Genomic DNA, 16845 nt, shown 5'->3' with positions numbered 1-16845 from the left:
AGAAAAAAAAAAAAAAAAAATTGGCAGGCTGGAGAGATTCCTTAGTAGTTAAGGTGCTTACCTGAGAGGTCTAAGGACCTAGGTTCAACTCTCCAGCAACTGAAAGGCAGGATGGGAAAATTTAAAGTAAACTTAATGAAGAAACAGTGAGGGGACAGCCTGAACTGTATATTCAGGAAGGAGTAAATCACAAATAGGCTAAAAGATAGGCTGCAGGTGGCCCAAGATATGGGTTGGTCGGGTCAACCTAAACTTTATGTCCCGGGAAGAGGAAAAACAAAAATACAGTTTTGAGAAAACCAAAATAATAAAATAGTTTCCCAAGGCAGCCTGACCAAGGACTTAAACTCTGGTTATGCACAAATAAGATATGTAGACATAACTGTACAAGCTTGGCAAATACCCTTGTGAAACCCCCTCCCCTTTCCCTTCCTTGCTAAGAACCCTATAAAAAGAAACACCCAATAGGGCTTAGGGTTGACTCCGCTGTCTCCTGCATGAGATGTGTCGGCCCCAGAGCTCTGGTTTCCTGAATAAAGCCTCATGCTTTTGCAGCAAGTTTGGTCTCCCGTGTGTCTTTGGGTGCATGCTATAGTGAAGGTCTCCCTCTGGGGGTCTTTCATACCCACATAAGCCAGATAATAAAGGCCCATAACTGGAGTTTGTTTGCAGTGGCTAGAGGCCCTGGCACACCCATTGTCCCTTTTTCTATCCGCCTCCTTCTCTCTGCCTAATACATATAAAAAGTTTTGGCATCCCTGGACCACAACAGTACACAATGTGAACGAGGGAATGATTCCTTTCCTTGTCACAGTTAAGAAAAAGTTGCTTGGGCCAGGCATGATGGCACATGTCTTTAATTCCAGCGCTCAGGAGATCTGAGGTCGGAGGACAGCTGTGAGTTCAAGGCCAGCCTGAGACTAATTCCAGGTCAGCCTGGGCTAGAGCAATAATAACCTACCTCGAAAACCAAAAAAAAAAGGTTTCTTGTTAACTTGGAATTTTGCGTAAAGTCCCATAGATTATATCTTAGAAAGTCCAAGGGAAATGAATAAAAGATGGAGTTCCTAAGTTGTTTCTATACTTAGAAGAACTGATAATATTAAATGTGTGTTAAATCCAACAATATTGAACACCTTAATTTCTTTCTATCTTGAAATTAGGGCATAAAAAACTGGCTAATCAAGTGCATTTTGGGGGTTTTGCCATGTAACACAGGTAGAAATTTCTGCCCACTAGCACAAAGGTAAAGTTGCATTATTTCTCTTAGGAGACAGAAATTTCATATACAAAACAGAGCGAGGAAAAAGTACCCCTGTGATTTAATTTTATTGCTATTGTGGTTCTTAGAGGATCACTAATACACTAGCAGTGAAGGAGCAAATTCCTGCCAAACTGTTAGGTTAGTGACACCAACTTCTTTTCCCAACTGCTGTAAAAGTTTAGTGTTCGGGCTGGGGAGATGGTCAGTGGTTAAAAGTGCTTGCTTGCAAAGCCTGATGGCCTAGTTTTGATTCCCTAGTACCCGTGGAAATCCAAATGCACAAAATAGTGCATGCATCTGCAGTTTGTTTGAAATGGCAAGAGGCCCTGGCGCAGTCATTCTCATTCTCTCTGTGCATGCAAATAAATAAACATTTTTGAATAAAATGAATTAAAAGAGTTGACAGCACACACACACACACACACACACAAACACACACAGAGACAGTTCAATCCAACAAGGCTATATATACTAGATTGAAAGCTATATATACTAGAGACTGAAAAATTAAAAAGCCCTACTGCTTTCAGTTCCCCAGTAAAACATAAACGTTGATAGTTCATGGAAAAGGACCTGTTCCCATGTTATCAAACTTAAGTCCACCTTCCCCATTCTATTTAGAAAGAAGGCAGCTTTCCAAAAAAAAAATTTGTGTTTTCGAGGGTTTCACTCTAGCTCAGACTGACCTGGAATTCACTAGGTACTCTCAAGGTGGCCTTGAACTCATGATCCCCCTACCTCTGCCTCCCAAGTGCTGGGATTAAAGGCGTGGGAAACCCCGCCCGGCCAGTTTTCCAAAATTTAATTTCACAGGATGAGACCTCCAACCGCCACGCTCCTTGTAAACAGAACTTGTCCAGTGTTCGCGACGCCCGGAATGGCAAGCCCTCGAACGACACACTTGTAAGGGATCCTGGAACACCATCATGGGGAGAATACACAAACCTGCTTTGTCATTCTTGGACTTTACTTCAAACAAAACTATAATTTTCAACAAGTTGACAATAACAACTTCAAGTATAAATACAAAACACAACTTCCAGGTTGTGAAATTACCCTGTCAGAACTGAGTCATATGTCCTAAGGAAATTGAAATATCTGTCCACCAGATAGGGGTACCCCTTAGAAATGATCCCACCCAAGGATTGCATTACTGAACCGGTGAATTTATTGCAATTACACAGGCTTAGGTTGAGAGGTAATTTACGAAAACCATAGGGCACCACGAATAAGAACAGAAAACCAACCCTTGAGCTTCAAACTGCCTGCAGTTTGCCAGTCTCATTAAGCAGTATTATGTAATTATTTAAAAATGAAGAGCTGGTTGTCTTCTCTTGGAAAATTTCATAACTAGACCGAGGTTCCTGATTGCTCCAGTATTCAATTTTCTACAAACATCTGCAAAGAGGCTACGAGGTCTTGTGTATAAAAGGCACCACTACCGCGGTTCAATGGCTTTCCACCAGCCTTTGATTAACCTTGAAGTTCAGAAAATGAGGTCAAAGTCCAACATCCCAACTACAAGGCCAAACACAGGGCGAACCGCCTTCAAGATACGCGGCAATTTCCAAGCCTGAAAAGTCTCCGTATTGCCCACCAAGCAAGCCACATCCCGCCCAAAACCTTACTACCAGTAGAGAGGATAGACAGCCTTTTTAGTGACAAGGTAGGTGGCTCTGAAAAGAGCCTTTGGTGGGAAGCGGTGCGGCGGAGGCGGCAGCAAAACGTCTACTTGGAGCTGGTGTACTTGGTGACGGCCTTGGTGCCCTCGGACACGGCGTGCTTGGCCAGCTCCCCGGGCAGCAGCAGGCGCACGGCCGTCTGGATCTCCCGCGACGTGATGGTCGAGCGCTTGTTGTAGTGCGCCAGGCGCGACGCCTCGCCCGCGATGCGCTCGAAGATGTCGTTCACGAACGAGTTCATGATGCCCATGGCCTTGGACGAGATGCCCGTGTCGGGGTGCACCTGCTTCAGCACCTTGTACACGTACACCGAGTAGCTCTCCTTGCGGCTGCGCTTGCGCTTCTTGCCGTCCTTCTTCTGCGCCTTCGTCACCGCCTTCTTCGAGCCCTTCTTGGGCGCGGGGGCAGACTTGGCGGGCTCAGGCATGGCGGCAACAGCGACGGACACCTAGGACCCACGAGCCGGAGCGCAAGAGTGACCGACCAGGACGGAGCGCGCGGCACGACCGGCTACTTATAGAGGCCGCACGCAAATGAGGCCTCTGAGCGCGCCGCGTTGTGATTCGCGAGTTCTCAGCGGCGGAAGTGCGAGATTATGTAAATGAAGGGATTGTGGCCGAGCGATCCTATTGGCCGTCATGGCGACCCGGTGGCGGCCAATGAAAATGGTCAGCGGACAATCACCGTCCTGGCTATAAGAGGGTGAGGCGACGGTGTTGGTGAAGGCGTCTGGAGTTGTCCTGGCGGCGTTGTGGAGATGTCGGGTCGTGGCAAGCAGGGCGGCAAGGCGCGCGCCAAGGCCAAGTCGCGCTCGTCTCGCGCTGGGCTGCAGTTCCCGGTGGGCCGCGTGCACCGTCTGCTGCGCAAGGGCAACTACGCGGAGCGCGTGGGCGCCGGCGCGCCCGTGTACATGGCGGCGGTGCTCGAGTACCTGACGGCCGAGATCCTGGAGCTGGCGGGCAACGCGGCCCGCGACAACAAGAAGACGCGCATCATCCCGCGCCACCTGCAGCTGGCCATCCGCAACGACGAGGAGCTCAACAAGCTGTTGGGCAAAGTGACGATCGCGCAGGGCGGCGTGCTGCCCAACATCCAGGCCGTGCTGCTGCCCAAGAAGACCGAGAGCCACCACAAGGCGAAGGGCAAGTGAGGCCACCCGCCGCCCCGGACTGGAGCGGCTCCGACCGCGTCTTAACTCAAAGGCTCTTTTCAGAGCCACCAACTTGTGTCAAGTTGAAAAGGAGTTGTTGGCACGGCCGCGTTCTGGCCTTTCCCAGTGGCAATGAGTGGCGGGAGCTGGGTGGACCGCCAAGGGTCCCTGGTCCCTGTCACTCTCATCTCCGGGCGGTATTGAGTAGTGGAGTTGTTTTCGAAGGGACCATAAGTCTGCGTCCCCAGGTGTCGGCTAAGTCACAATTTGGTGTAGTTCCTCCTGGCTCCCCTGTGTGTCAAGTCGGCCCCGTAGTGCCATTTCCACCCGTCCTGCCATTCACCCCGCCTCTGATTAAAGCGACGGTCTCCCCAACGCCACCTAAGCAGCAGAGCGCCGTGTCCGCCGCGGACCGGCCGCCTCCCAAGTGGAAGGCTCTTCAGCGCCACCAACTTCAAGTTAGAGTTGGGCACTGCCCGTCTTCCGTCCGCTGCGGTGGCGCTGCCGGCAAGTGGATAGAGGGCCACGGGGTTCCGGGGCTGTCAACCCCTGTGGGCCATATTGAATAGTTGGTCTTTTACAGGGGAGGACTGTCGGTCTTGGGTAAACCACTGCCTCCCGTGTCACTGGTGGTGTCGGCCGGGCAGCAAATAATTTAACATAGTTAGACATGGCCCGTCCGCCTTGTGTGATCCCGCTGCCATCCTGCCCGGTTTTCTCGAGTCTGCGTTGGTGGGACATTTTCACCCCCAACCACCGTACGGCACAGGAGTCGGAGGGTGTGGGTCTGGGCTTTGCTAGGCCCCTGCACTGGGTGGAACCACGCAGCTCCAGGGCAGTGAGGGAACCGACGGAGCGCCAGAGACCCCACGAATCCCTCGGCACCTCCCCCCCCCTACCGCCCCCCCCGCGGGAATGTTGGAAAACCGGAGACAAACCACCGGCCCCGTGCAAAGTCACAATGAGGCGGGGCGGGGCTGTTCTGCGGGAGCCAATGTGCTGCGCGGTTGCCGGTGACGTCACGGCCAATGGGCAGGCAGCGCGGGACTTTTGAGTCTTCCTCCGCCCAATCGGGAAAAGGCTGCGCCTATAAAGGCGGCTGCGCGGGTCGCGCGGATCGTTGGCGTCTCTGTTCCTGCCCCTGTGTTTTTCGCCGCTCCGCCATGGCCCGCACGAAGCAGACGGCGCGCAAGTCCACGGGCGGCAAGGCCCCGCGCAAGCAGCTGGCCACCAAGGCGGCCCGCAAGAGCGCGCCGGCCACGGGCGGCGTGAAGAAGCCGCACCGCTACCGGCCCGGCACGGTGGCGCTGCGCGAGATCCGCCGCTACCAGAAGTCCACCGAGCTGCTGATCCGCAAGCTGCCGTTCCAGCGGCTGGTGCGCGAGATCGCGCAGGACTTCAAGACGGACCTGCGCTTCCAGAGTTCGGCCGTGATGGCGCTGCAGGAGGCGAGCGAGGCCTACCTGGTGGGGCTGTTCGAGGACACCAACCTGTGCGCCATCCACGCCAAGAGGGTGACCATCATGCCCAAGGACATCCAGCTGGCGCGCCGCATCCGCGGGGAGCGGGCCTGAGACGGGTCGCCCTCCGCCGTCGCATCCATCCAAAGGCTCTTTTCAGAGCCACCCACAGGACCTTGGAAGGAGCTGTTGCCCTATCTCGATAAGTCTCAACCGCTACTTAGTGCTCTTTTCGTGTGAAATATTTTTCAGTAGTTTAGACTGAAGCAGTTTATGGTCTTGGGACATCAATTAGGAAGGGGTAGGTTTTTACTGCCAGGAATGTAGGAGTATTCTAAAAGACTAGAAGGTGAAAGAGATATATGACAATCTCTGGTTTTTTAACATTTGCTTTCAAGGTAGGGTCTCACTGTAACCTAGGGTCATCTGGAATTCACTATGTAGTCTGAGGGAGGGTTCGAACTCTGCAATCCTGCCTCTGCCTCTTGAGTGCTAAGATTAAAGGCATGTAACCTCACGCCTTGCCATTTAAGGCATTTGTATTTATTTGTAGCAAGGTAGGGAAGAGAAGGTGACACCTGGGTCTTTTTCCTCTGCAGAGTGACACCAGATGGATGCATTAACCATTTTGCATGTGGCTTTTTAAAAGGTGGTTACTGAGGAATTGAACTTGACCTAGCAGGTTTTGCAAGCCATCTCTCCAGCTCCAGTGTGGGCAGTTTTACAGATGCATCCTGAGAAGTTTTCTCAGAAAACATGTACCCGAGCAATGCCAGATTCTTGGCCACATCACAGAAATGTCAGGAGAAGCCAGTATAAGCAGAATTGGAGTTTATTAGAAAACATTTTTGGAGCTGGGTGTGGTGGCACATGCCTTCAATCCCAGTGCTTGGGAGACAGAGGAGGGATAATTGTGAGTTCAAGGCTGATCTGGGACTACAGAGTGAGTTCCAGGTCAGTCTGGGCTAGAGTGAGACTACCTCACTCTATATGTGGCTTTTTTTTTTTTTTTTAAATCAATGTCATCAATGGAATGAGGTCAAAACCCATTTATATAAAACAATACATTTCACAACAACACAAAGATATAATACTTTAAACATAGTAAAATGATTTTGCATGAAGGTGGGAAAGAGTAGAAAGTAAATATAAGGAGAAAAAACAAACAGGAGATAAGTGCCTTCGGAAAATACAGATGAGAAATAACCAGGCCTGTCTAGGGGAGAGAAGGGGGTGCAAAAAGAACCCGGGTAGGAGGCCTTCTCTGGCTTCAGAGCCGCTAGAGATGCAAGGGGCCCAGGATGAGAACAGAGAACCAACCTTACCAACTGTTGCATAAAGAAGTTTGTCTGGGGCTGGAGAGATGGCTTAGCGGTTAAACACTTGCCTGTGAAGCCTAAGGACCCCGGTTCGAGGCTCGGTTCCCCAGGACCCACGTTAGCCAGATGCACAAGGGGCCCACGCGTCTGGAGTTCCTATGCAGAGGCTGGAAGCCCTGGTGCGCCCATTCTCTCTCCCTCTATCTGTCCTTTTCTCTGTGTCTGTCACTCTCAAAAAAAAAAATAAAAAAATAAAAATAAAATTTAAAAAAAAAAAAGAAGTTTGTCTGAACCTAATAATGAGAGAAAGGGGAATGTTGAGATCTCTCTGCCCAGTGCCTGGGAGAAGGATGGCACCTTAATGGGCCAGAGCCTAGAGAAGGAAAGCCTGAAGAGTTCACTTCAGGACATGCATGGTGGGGGCCCAATGACAACTGCCCCATGGCATGAGACAGCTCTAAGGACCAGGACGTCCTCTGGGAAACATCTGTGCCACATAGGGATCTGTTGGTGACAGGAAGTCTGAGAATTTTATTCTGACACCAGTGGAAAACTATGTGGAAATTGGAGCAAATGACTTGTTCTTTGCAGCCACAACTCTGAAATACGTACTAAAGGTTTGCTAACAGATCCTAAAATAATGCTTGTTGCCTTTGAAAAATATTTTATGGGCTGGAAAGATGGCTTAGCAGTTAAGGCACTTACCTGTGAAGCTGAAGGACCCAGGTTTGATTCCCCAGGACCCATGTAAGCCATTTGCACAAATTGGCGCGTGCACCTGGAGTTCGTTTGCAGTGACTAGAGGCTCTGACACGTCTGTTCTCTCTATGTGCCTCTCTCTCTCTCTCTTTAATTTTTGTTCATTTTTATTTATTTGAGAGGGACAGACAGATATAGAGGCAGATATAGAGAATGAGCGGGCCATGGCCTCCAGCTGCTGCAAACGAACTTCAGACGTGTGTGCCCCCTTGTGCATCTGGCTAACGTGGGTCCTGGGGAATCGAGCCTTGAACCGGGGTTGTTAGGCTTCACAGGCAAGCGCTTAACCGCTAAGCCATCTCTCCAGCCCTCTCTCTCTCAAATACATAAATATTTTTAAAATATTTTATGAAAATTCAGGAGCAATAGTCAACTAGAATGCCATTACTTAAACTGCATAAACACCAGTAAGTTCCATGGAAAAACAGGGATATTTAGTTCTGGTGTTCTGAGAATGAATATTCTTTTTTTGGGGGGGAGGGTTCGAGGTAGGGTCTCCCTCTGGCTCAAGCTGACCTGGAATTAACTATGTAGTCTCAGGGTGGCCTCAAACTCACAGTAATCCTCCTATCTCTGCCTCGTGAGTGCTAGGATTAAAAGCATGCGCCACCACACCTGTCTTTAAGAATGGATATTCTTCATATAGCTAACATATATTAGTCATGGAGAGATTTGCCTTTTGTTGTTCTGAAAATTTGAATATTCTTAATATAGCTACCATATATTAGTCGTCTTCCCAGGCATTTATTTATTTGATTCTTTTTTTAATATTTTTATTTATTTATTTGAGAGGGAGAGTGAGCATGCCAGGGCCTCCAGCCACTGCAAATGAACTCCAGACACATGTGCCGCCTTGTGTATCTGGTTTACATGGGTCCTGGGGAATCGAACAGAGGTCTGTTGGCTTTGCAGGCAAGTGCCTTAACCAATAAGTAATCTCTCCAGCCCTAATTGATTCTTTATATGGCTTTTTTTTGGCGTAATTCTGAGAAGTCTGACCTTGTCAATGTGATCATATCCCATCTTTACCTATTGTCTCCTTGCTTGCTAACTCTAATTAGACTGATCTCTCTTCCTTATTGTCTTATATGATTATAGAGTATGCCAAAAATTAGATTGGTAATAATGAAATAGGCAATAAGAATACCACCTTTGGTTTTTATGTTACTTTGTGGCCTAATTTTATTTTCATGTATATCTTTTCATTTAATGTTTTCAAAGTGCTCCTTTGGGAAAAGCAGGGATTCTCAGTAGACTAAAGATGAGAAAATTTAAATTTGGCAAAACTGGTACTTATCATGGCTGAAATAATCCAGGCTATCATTTTATTTGAGACAAATTATATGGATGCTTATTTTAAGAAACTCAAAAAGGAAAACAGGGCTGGAGAGATAGCTTAGCAGTTAAGGTGCTTGCCTGTGAAGCCTAATAATTTATGTTCAGATCTCCAGGTCCCACATAGCCAGATGCAGTGACGCAAGCATGCATCATCACACATACACCACAGGCAATGCATGTGTCTGGAGTTCATTTGCAGCAGGCTGAAGGTCCTAGCATGCCCATTCTCTCTCTCTCTCTCTCTCTTTCTCAAAATTAAAAATAAATAAATAAATAAAAGAAATTCAGGGATGGAGAGAGAAGTCAGTGGTTGAAGATACTTGCTTGCAAATTCTACAGGCCCAGGTTTGACTCCCCAGTAACCTCATAAAGCCAGATACACAATATGTTGCATGCATCTGGATTTCACTTGCAGTAGTGGGAGGCCCTGATGCACCCAATCTCTCTCAAATAAACAAAAAATCTTCAAACAAAACTCAAACAATTCAGAAATGTTCAGGGTGGTTAAGGCACTTGTCTACAGAGCCAAAGGACCCAGGTTCCCAGGTTCAATTCCCTAGGACCCAAGAAAGCCAGATGTATAAGGACAGGAAAGAAAGTACAAAGAGTTCCTGGAGAAAGAGCTCACGGTCAGCGCTCAGAGGCTCTCCCCTCAGCGGGGCCCAGCTGAGAAGAAACTCAACAGCAGCTGGGGTGGTCAGGCAGCCGAGAGGGCTTGCCCTTGCACATGTATGTGTAACCTTACGGTGGTGGGGCCTGTTGGGTGGGGACGGGCTCCCAAGACGGAGTCACCAAGGTCAGCAGAATGGTGACAGAAGCCTAGGAAAGTGGATCACCCACGTTCCTCAAGAAACCACCCAGTTCTCTTCCCATCCTTGCTTAACAATGCCCCAGGTCATAGTTTCCTGCCTCTTATCTCATAAGTTACTTGGTCACTGTTCTGGTGTCACACAATAACTGTTACGTTTTATTTTTATTTTTAATTTTTATTTTTTTTTGAGGTAGAGTCCCAGGCTAACCTGGAATTCACTATGCAGTCTCAGAGTGGCCTCGAACTCATGGCGCTCCTCCTACCTCTGCCTCCTGAATGCTGAGATTAAAGGCACATGCCACCATGCTTGACACACCCTATTTTTTTTTTTTTAATTTTTTTATTTATCTCAGAGTGACAAGAGAGAGAGAGAGTGAATGGGAGCACCAGGGCCTCCAGCCACTGCAAATGAACTCCAGATGCACGCACCACCTTGCACATCTGGCTTACGTGGGTACTGGGGAATTGAGCCTCGAACCAAGGTCCCTAGGCCTTACAGGCAAGCCCTTAACTGCTCAACCATCTCTGCAGCCCCACCCTATTTTAAATGGTTAATGTAATGATTTCCCCTAAAGGAAGTTCTCTGATCAACTTAACAAACAAGTTCTTTTTCCTTCCTCACCTTCCCCCAACTGAACACACCCTATAAAGCCCAATACATGAAAACTCAGGCTGGCCTGCTCCTCTCTTGTGAGTCAGCCCTGGCAGCTTGTGCTTTTCCCGAATTAAAGCTTTCATCTTTGCCTCAGAGTGGTTTGCTGGTCTTGGCCACTCCCAAATTTTACAGGGCCGACCTTCCAGCTCAGGTGAACCAGAGTAGGCAGTGATTGGTCTGGGCTAGGAGCTGTCTCAGGAAGAGGCCAAATTGTGGGGGCTGACCTTGACCAGCCACAATATCAGGATTAGGAAAGGGGACCTCTCTTCTAGAAGGGGCCCAGGTTGTTTGTAGAAAAATAGATCTTTCTAGGCAAGAGATAAGATTCCTGATCATCCTTTTTTGTTTGGTTTTTTGAGGTAGGGTCTCACTCAAGCCCAGGCTGACCTGGAATTCACTATGGAGTCTCAGGGTGGCCTTGAACTCAAGGCAATCCTCCTACCTCTGCCTCCCAAATGCTGGGATTAAAGGCATGCGCCACCACGCCCGGCTCTAATCATCCTTTGATCTCTAGCAAGGGCAGACTGCATGGCTAGGCCCAAAGGCATTCTTGTTTCTTACTTGGAGGGGCCCAATCACCCTAACTGCCTAAAAGAGCTACTTCACTCCCTCTCAATAGAAACAAATGGGCTGGAGAGATGGCTCAACAGCTAAAGGTGCTTGTTTGCAAAGTCTGATGGCCCGGATTGGATTCCCCAGTACCCAAATAAAGGCAGAAGCACAGGAGGCACATGCATCTAGAGTTTGTTTGCAGTGGCTAGAGGCCCATTTTCTCTCTTTCCTTGCAAATAATAAATAAAAATGTATATTTCTTAAATCACCTCAAGGAAGATGGATGCGAAGATGTATAATGGTGTAAAGAATGGATCATGGGGAAATTTAAGAAAATCATATCCATTGGTTATAAAATTCAATATTGTACTACTAAAGGCATGGGCCAGTAACATTAAGTAAAACAAGCTTATTTATACCTTTTAAATTTAAGTTTGCTCCATGTAACTTTGTGGTTTAACTTCCATCCTGTTTTTGCAATGAACCTCTTGTGGTTTCCTTGGATCAAAGCTGACACTCCCAGAAGTTCGGGGCTGCACTCAGAGATCCCCACCTCGTGTGTGGAGCTCTGGTACACCAGCCTTTACCCAGCACTCTGTGAGTCAGTGGTCTTACTTCTGCGACACTGGGCCCCATAACATTATGTAGTTTAAAAACATAGGAGGATAAAGATACAGCAGTCTGGTTTGGGGTGATTGCTCAGTGGTTAACGGCCATTGCTTGCAAAGCCTGCTCCCTTGGAATCAGTTCCCCAGCAACCCTTCTAAGACCCTACCTCGAAAAACAAAAAATAAACACACACACACAGCACAAAACCAGAGGCTGGGGCTGGAGACATGGCTCAGCTAGTGGTTGCCAGCAAAGCCAAAGTACCCAGAATCCACAATAAAGCCAGATATGCAAGATGGTGCAGGCGTCCGGAGTTCGTTCTCAGTGGCAACAAGGCCCTGGTGTGTCCATTCCCTCTCTCTTTCTGCCTTTGCCTCTCTCAAATAAATAAAATATTTAAAAACAACAACAAATGCCAGAAGGACAAGGGAACTGTGTCATGGGATTATTAACAAAAAAAAAACCCAAAAAACAAAACAAAACAACAACAACAAAAACATGGTGCACGCCTTTGATCCCAGCACTCGCAAAGCAGAGGTAGGAGGATAACCCTGAGTGTGATGCCTCCTTGAGACTGCAGAGTGAACTCCAGGCCACCCTGGAGAAAAGTGAAACCCCACCTGGAAAAACAAAAACAAACAGGCTGCAGAAAGCCGAGGGTTTGATTTCCAGCATCATTACCATAACAAAAACTCTGTTAACTATTAGCAATCAGAATCGCCCAGAGGGCTTCACTTCGAAGCATGAATCACCAGCTCTCTTATTCAGTAAGTCGGAGGGGCCTCAGGTGATCTATGCTTCTAGATGGGAGCTCTCACTTTGAGGACCACACACTTAGAAATGCTGATTCCTTGCTTTTCTTTATTCTGCTTTTTTTCTTCAAAACCTTTGTTATGCCTCAGATCATCTCAGTGAGAATCAGATATATTCCTGTGCATTGCCTTTGAAGTTAAAATTCAGTGGTATCTGAAATAGACATGTAAGTTGCAGATGAGATTTTTGTTGTTTTCTGAGGGAGGATCTCGCTCACTATGTAGTCTCAGAGTGGCCTCGAACTCACGCCAATCCTGGGATTAAAGGCGTGTGCCACCCACACCTGGCTGCAAGTGAGATTTTTAAAAGAAAACAAAACCTTTACTTATTTATTTATTTATTTGGTTTTTCAAGGCAGGGTCTCACTCTGGCTCAGGCTGACCTGAAATTCAATCTGTAGTATCAGGGTGGGCTCGAACTCTCAGCGATCCTCCTACCTCTGCCTCCCGAGTGCTGGGATTAAAGGCGTGCGCCACCACGCCCGGCTAAAGAAAACAAAACCTTTTAAGCAGAGGCCTCACTTATTTCCCGGCTAGACATCTTTACAAATGTCATCGTTCGCGCTCCTCTGTCCCCACCCCCTAGCCACACCTCAGTAGGGTGCCAGACATTCTGCAATTCCTTTTATTTTCAAAATCTGATTCAAGCCTCACCTCAATGACAAGCTTTCCCCAATTTCCCCTTCTCGTTCTGCTGTATGTATGTGAACTTGTGCTTTTGGGTCATTTGTGCCTGTCAGTCTTTCTTCACCATTCCTGGAGGGCAAGTCTCACCCACACTTTGCTGGCATTTCGGTTGTTAAAGCATGTTTTAAACCTAGGCACCCCAAGTGCTTCATGCTGGTGAGTACTGTCAAATGTGAAGACATTAAAGCAATGGTGTAAGCATTTCTGCTCTCAAGGACATGCACTGCCCGATTTTGCAAATCAAGTTTAGAGCGCAAAAGTGATAGTTTAAAACATTTGAATTTAAGAAAAAGCCGGGCGTGGTGGTCCACGCCTTTAATCCCAGCACTCGGGAGAGGTAGGATTGCCCTGAGTACGAGCCACCCTGAGACTGCATAGCGAATTCCAGGTCAGCCTGGCATAGAGCGAGACCCTACCTTGAAAAAAAAAAAGTATGGAACCACTGATATTTGCCCCCAAACAAGGACAATTTAGGAAAAATGAGTTTACTGCATTTACCATGCTGCTAGAATGTGTTCTTGCCTTGTCACGATTAAGCTACTTAAAAAATTATGAGGTGGAGCACGGCACACCATACCCCCCAGCCACCGCAACCAAACCCCTGACACCGGAGGCCCCTTGTGTATTTGGTTTGCAGATGCGGAGGAATCGAACAGAAGTCCTTTGCCTTTGCAGGCAAGTACCTTAAACCGCTATGCCACCTCTCCAGCCCAACTTTCAATTTCCTTTCTACCCACCTACTTGGGATTACAGGTCACAAAAAACCAGGGGTTAAATTTACTTATATAGGATAGTAAGGTGCCTGTAACTTTTGAAAATCCTTCTAATGAAATTCATTTTTAATCACCCAAATTACAAAGCAAACAAGTGATGACATTCTGGTTTACAGCTCACGATCCCTAGTCTTGGCTGCTCACACCTTCACTGAAAAAAAGTGAACCGCCTCTCAACAACCAGGTTCCCCCCCAACCAGACCCATTGGACAGCGGTGGAGACACGGAAGGAAGGTCCAGCACCGTAGCACGGTTAGCCCAGCATCCCTGACCGGCAAGATTGCTCGGGCGCGCCCAGAGAGGACTGTCCTTACAAGGCGACACCAAGTGTCCAGCTCTCCCGGTGGGTACGTGGTTGGCCCTGAAAAGGGCCTTTGGGGTTGTTGGCGGAGAGAACGGCGACGGGGTCTTCAGCCGCCGAAGCCGTAGAGCGTGCGGCCCTGGCGTTTGAGCGCATACACCACGTCCATGGCCGTGACCGTCTTGCGCTTGGCGTGCTCGGTGTAGGTGACGGCGTCGCGGATCACGTTCTCCAGGAAGACCTTCAGCACCCCGCGGGTCTCCTCGTAGATGAGCCCCGAGATGCGCTTGACGCCGCCGCGGCGAGCCAGGCGGCGGATGGCGGGCTTAGTGATGCCCTGGATGTTATCCCGCAAGACCTTGCGGTGGCGCTTGGCGCCCCCTTTACCCAGACCCTTTCCACCTTTCCCTCTTCCAGACATAGCTAACGCTGAGAATAGACGGCTAGTGCTCCAAAAGCGGCCGCTGGCTCCCTGATATACCCGAGGAGCGGACCGGAGTGAAAACCGAAAGCGCGGGGGAGGGGGGGGGAAGGGAAGCTGGTTCCCGCCTTCCACATTGCGTCATTGTGTTCCTCTCTTCTGCCCTCTACAGGCCCCTGGTAGAAATGCCTTTATTAATTTAATTACTATTATTATTTCATTACTTGGGTTTCTCGAGGTAGAGTCTCACTCTGGCCCAGGCTGACATGGAATTCACTATATAGTCTCAGGGTGTCCTTGAACTCATAGGCGATCCTCCTATTTCTGCCTCCCGAGTGCTGAGATTAAAGACGTGCACCACCGCGCCCGTTTTTTTTTTTTTCCTTAATGCCGCAGTCTTTGTTTTCTTTCTCTCACAGTCTGTGGGCTTCCTGATGGCATCACGTTCAGGCTAAGCGGCCAGATCCGCTGGGGCCAGAAGAGCAGAGGAAGAGACAGGAATTAAAAGATGGGAAGGACAGACCGCCAGCCCCAAATGTAATCGCAACCAGAGGACGCTAAACTAGTTACAGAGAACTGCAATGAAAGAGGCTCCAATCCTTCGATGGGCGGTGGACCTGCGATGGTTGTGGAAAGAGGAGGGGGCAGAGGCTCGCAGTCATTTCTGAGCCTAGTCGCTACTAGACACAGCATTTCAGCATACCCGGGGGCCAGATCCTAGGGAAAGACCGAGGCCACTGAATCCTAAAGGCACGGCATCCAAAAGTGCTGAGTCATAAGGAGTCTGAAGGACGCACATATCTACGGGTCCTCTAAGATGGGGCCCTCCCCTCTTGTTTATAAAGCTAGGAGTTAGCCCTCCACAGTGTCCCCACCGAGGCCTCTTCTCCGTGGAGCTAGCACGTTGCAAAAACGACATCTACTTCATCTAGTCACTGCCAGCAACTGTCCTGCGCAATTAACCGGAGTCCTTCCTACTGCTAAAAGTCTGTTCATTACCAGGTCTTCTAATGAAGAAACATGAGAAACTTTGCGGTGTGTGCATTAGCAGAATTATGGGGTTTTTAAAAGAAATTTTTCTTTATTTGCAAATAGAGATAGAAGAGACACAGAGAGAACAGTCGCGCCAGGGCCTCCAGCAGCTGCAAATAGACTCCAGAAGCACTTGCCACCATGTGCGTCTAGCATTATGTGCATACTGGGGAATCTAACCTGGGTCCTTTGGCTTTACAGGCAAGTAACTTGACTGCTAAGCCATCGCACCAGCCCCTCAGAAACATTTTCAGATTTAAATGGGCACGTCCTGGTCAAGAGCAAATGCTTCAGGACGAACATTGCAAGGATAGATGACATGGGTGAGTTTGCCATACAGACCTCCCGGTGCAGTTTCCTCTTCTCAACAGAGAAGCACTGGATGGATTACATGATGAGAAAATGCTTCTAAGCTTCACGCTTTTTTACTTGTCCAAGGCACACCCAAAGTTCTCTTAGACTCTCTAATATGTAAAGTGAGAAAAATGACTTTGGAGTTGATATTAAATTATGTAGCAAGGCAGAATAGCATCTAGTGCTCTCTATATGTAAGGCACTATTACAACACCACCATAGGAAGATATAACATTTGTTCTTATCAATGATAATTTTGTATGTTTTACATTTTCTTAGAGGAGGCTGCTTTGGCCTATAGTGAATTATTAATTAAACTTACAAATTTTTATATATGCTTAGTGTTCCAGGTTCCTCAAAGCCCTTAAAATCATATTTTCTTAATTAATTAGGAAGAAGATACTACAGACTGGTATGATTAAACTGTTTTAAGCATTTTGCGCCTGCCTTTGTTCTTAGGCTTGGGTATTTATTTATGCGGGGGTGGGGGGGAGATGCAGATAGAGAATGGGTGTGCCAGGACCACCAGCCACTGCAAAGGAACTCCAGAAATCGAACCTGGGTCCTTTGGCTTTGCTGGCAAGCTCCTTAACCACTAAGCCATCCCTCCAGCCCAGGTTTGAGTTTTTATACAGCGTATTTGATCCTTTTAAAAAAAAATCAATTAATAGCTTCATATTAGCTAGTACAGCTTTTGTGTTACCATTATTCTATTATCTGCATATTCCTTATGCTGCAGTCACGGTATAATGCTACCAAGGCCAGACGCTACATGAACGCTACTTGTAAGAGATAAACTGGATAAACTGGTTTTCCGGACAAAGAGGGGAAAGCTGGTTTTAGCGAGACACTTGTTAAAATATAAA

General features: G+C 48.0%; 4 protein-coding genes across 4 annotated transcripts; 2 read left to right on the top strand and 2 right to left on the bottom strand.

The window, feature by feature from the left end:
• Positions 1-2409: 2409 nt before the first annotated feature.
• LOC123456027 (histone H2B type 1-C/E/F/G/I) lies at positions 2410-3492 on the bottom strand. Its single transcript, XM_045138424.1, has one exon. The coding sequence runs from the start codon at positions 3371-3373 to the stop codon at positions 2993-2995; it is 381 nt and encodes a 126-aa protein (XP_044994359.1). The 5' UTR covers positions 3374-3492; the 3' UTR covers positions 2410-2992.
• Positions 3493-3686: 194 nt separating this feature from the next.
• Positions 3687-4168, top strand: LOC123456026 (histone H2A type 2-A). Its single transcript, XM_045138423.1, has one exon. The coding sequence runs from the start codon at positions 3704-3706 to the stop codon at positions 4094-4096; it is 393 nt and encodes a 130-aa protein (XP_044994358.1). The 5' UTR covers positions 3687-3703; the 3' UTR covers positions 4097-4168.
• Positions 4169-4302: 134 nt separating this feature from the next.
• On the top strand, positions 4303-6499 carry LOC123456025 (histone H3-like). The gene has a single exon (XM_045138422.1). The coding sequence runs from the start codon at positions 5125-5127 to the stop codon at positions 5668-5670; it is 546 nt and encodes a 181-aa protein (XP_044994357.1). The 5' UTR covers positions 4303-5124; the 3' UTR covers positions 5671-6499.
• A 7417-nt stretch (positions 6500-13916) lies between these two features.
• Positions 13917-14606, bottom strand: LOC101601628 (histone H4). The gene has a single exon (XM_004659104.2). It carries the CDS (start codon positions 14591-14593, stop codon positions 14282-14284), a length of 312 nt encoding a protein of 103 aa, XP_004659161.1. The 5' UTR covers positions 14594-14606; the 3' UTR covers positions 13917-14281.
• Between the last annotated feature and the right edge of the window lie 2239 nt (positions 14607-16845).

The sequence above is a fragment of the Jaculus jaculus genome, chromosome 19 (genome assembly GCF_020740685.1).
Source record: "Jaculus jaculus isolate mJacJac1 chromosome 19, mJacJac1.mat.Y.cur, whole genome shotgun sequence".
Lineage (NCBI taxonomy): Eukaryota > Metazoa > Chordata > Mammalia > Rodentia > Dipodidae > Jaculus > Jaculus jaculus.
This window is presented reverse-complemented; position numbering and strand designations above follow the sequence as displayed.

Coding starts and splice junctions, on each gene's coding strand:
- LOC123456027 (XM_045138424.1), bottom strand. CDS start 3,373: ATGCCTGAGCCCGCCAAGTCTGCCCCCGCGCCCAAGAAGGGCTCGAAG.
- LOC123456026 (XM_045138423.1), top strand. CDS start 3,704: ATGTCGGGTCGTGGCAAGCAGGGCGGCAAGGCGCGCGCCAAGGCCAAG.
- LOC123456025 (XM_045138422.1), top strand. CDS start 5,125: ATGGGCAGGCAGCGCGGGACTTTTGAGTCTTCCTCCGCCCAATCGGGA.
- LOC101601628 (XM_004659104.2), bottom strand. CDS start 14,593: ATGTCTGGAAGAGGGAAAGGTGGAAAGGGTCTGGGTAAAGGGGGCGCC.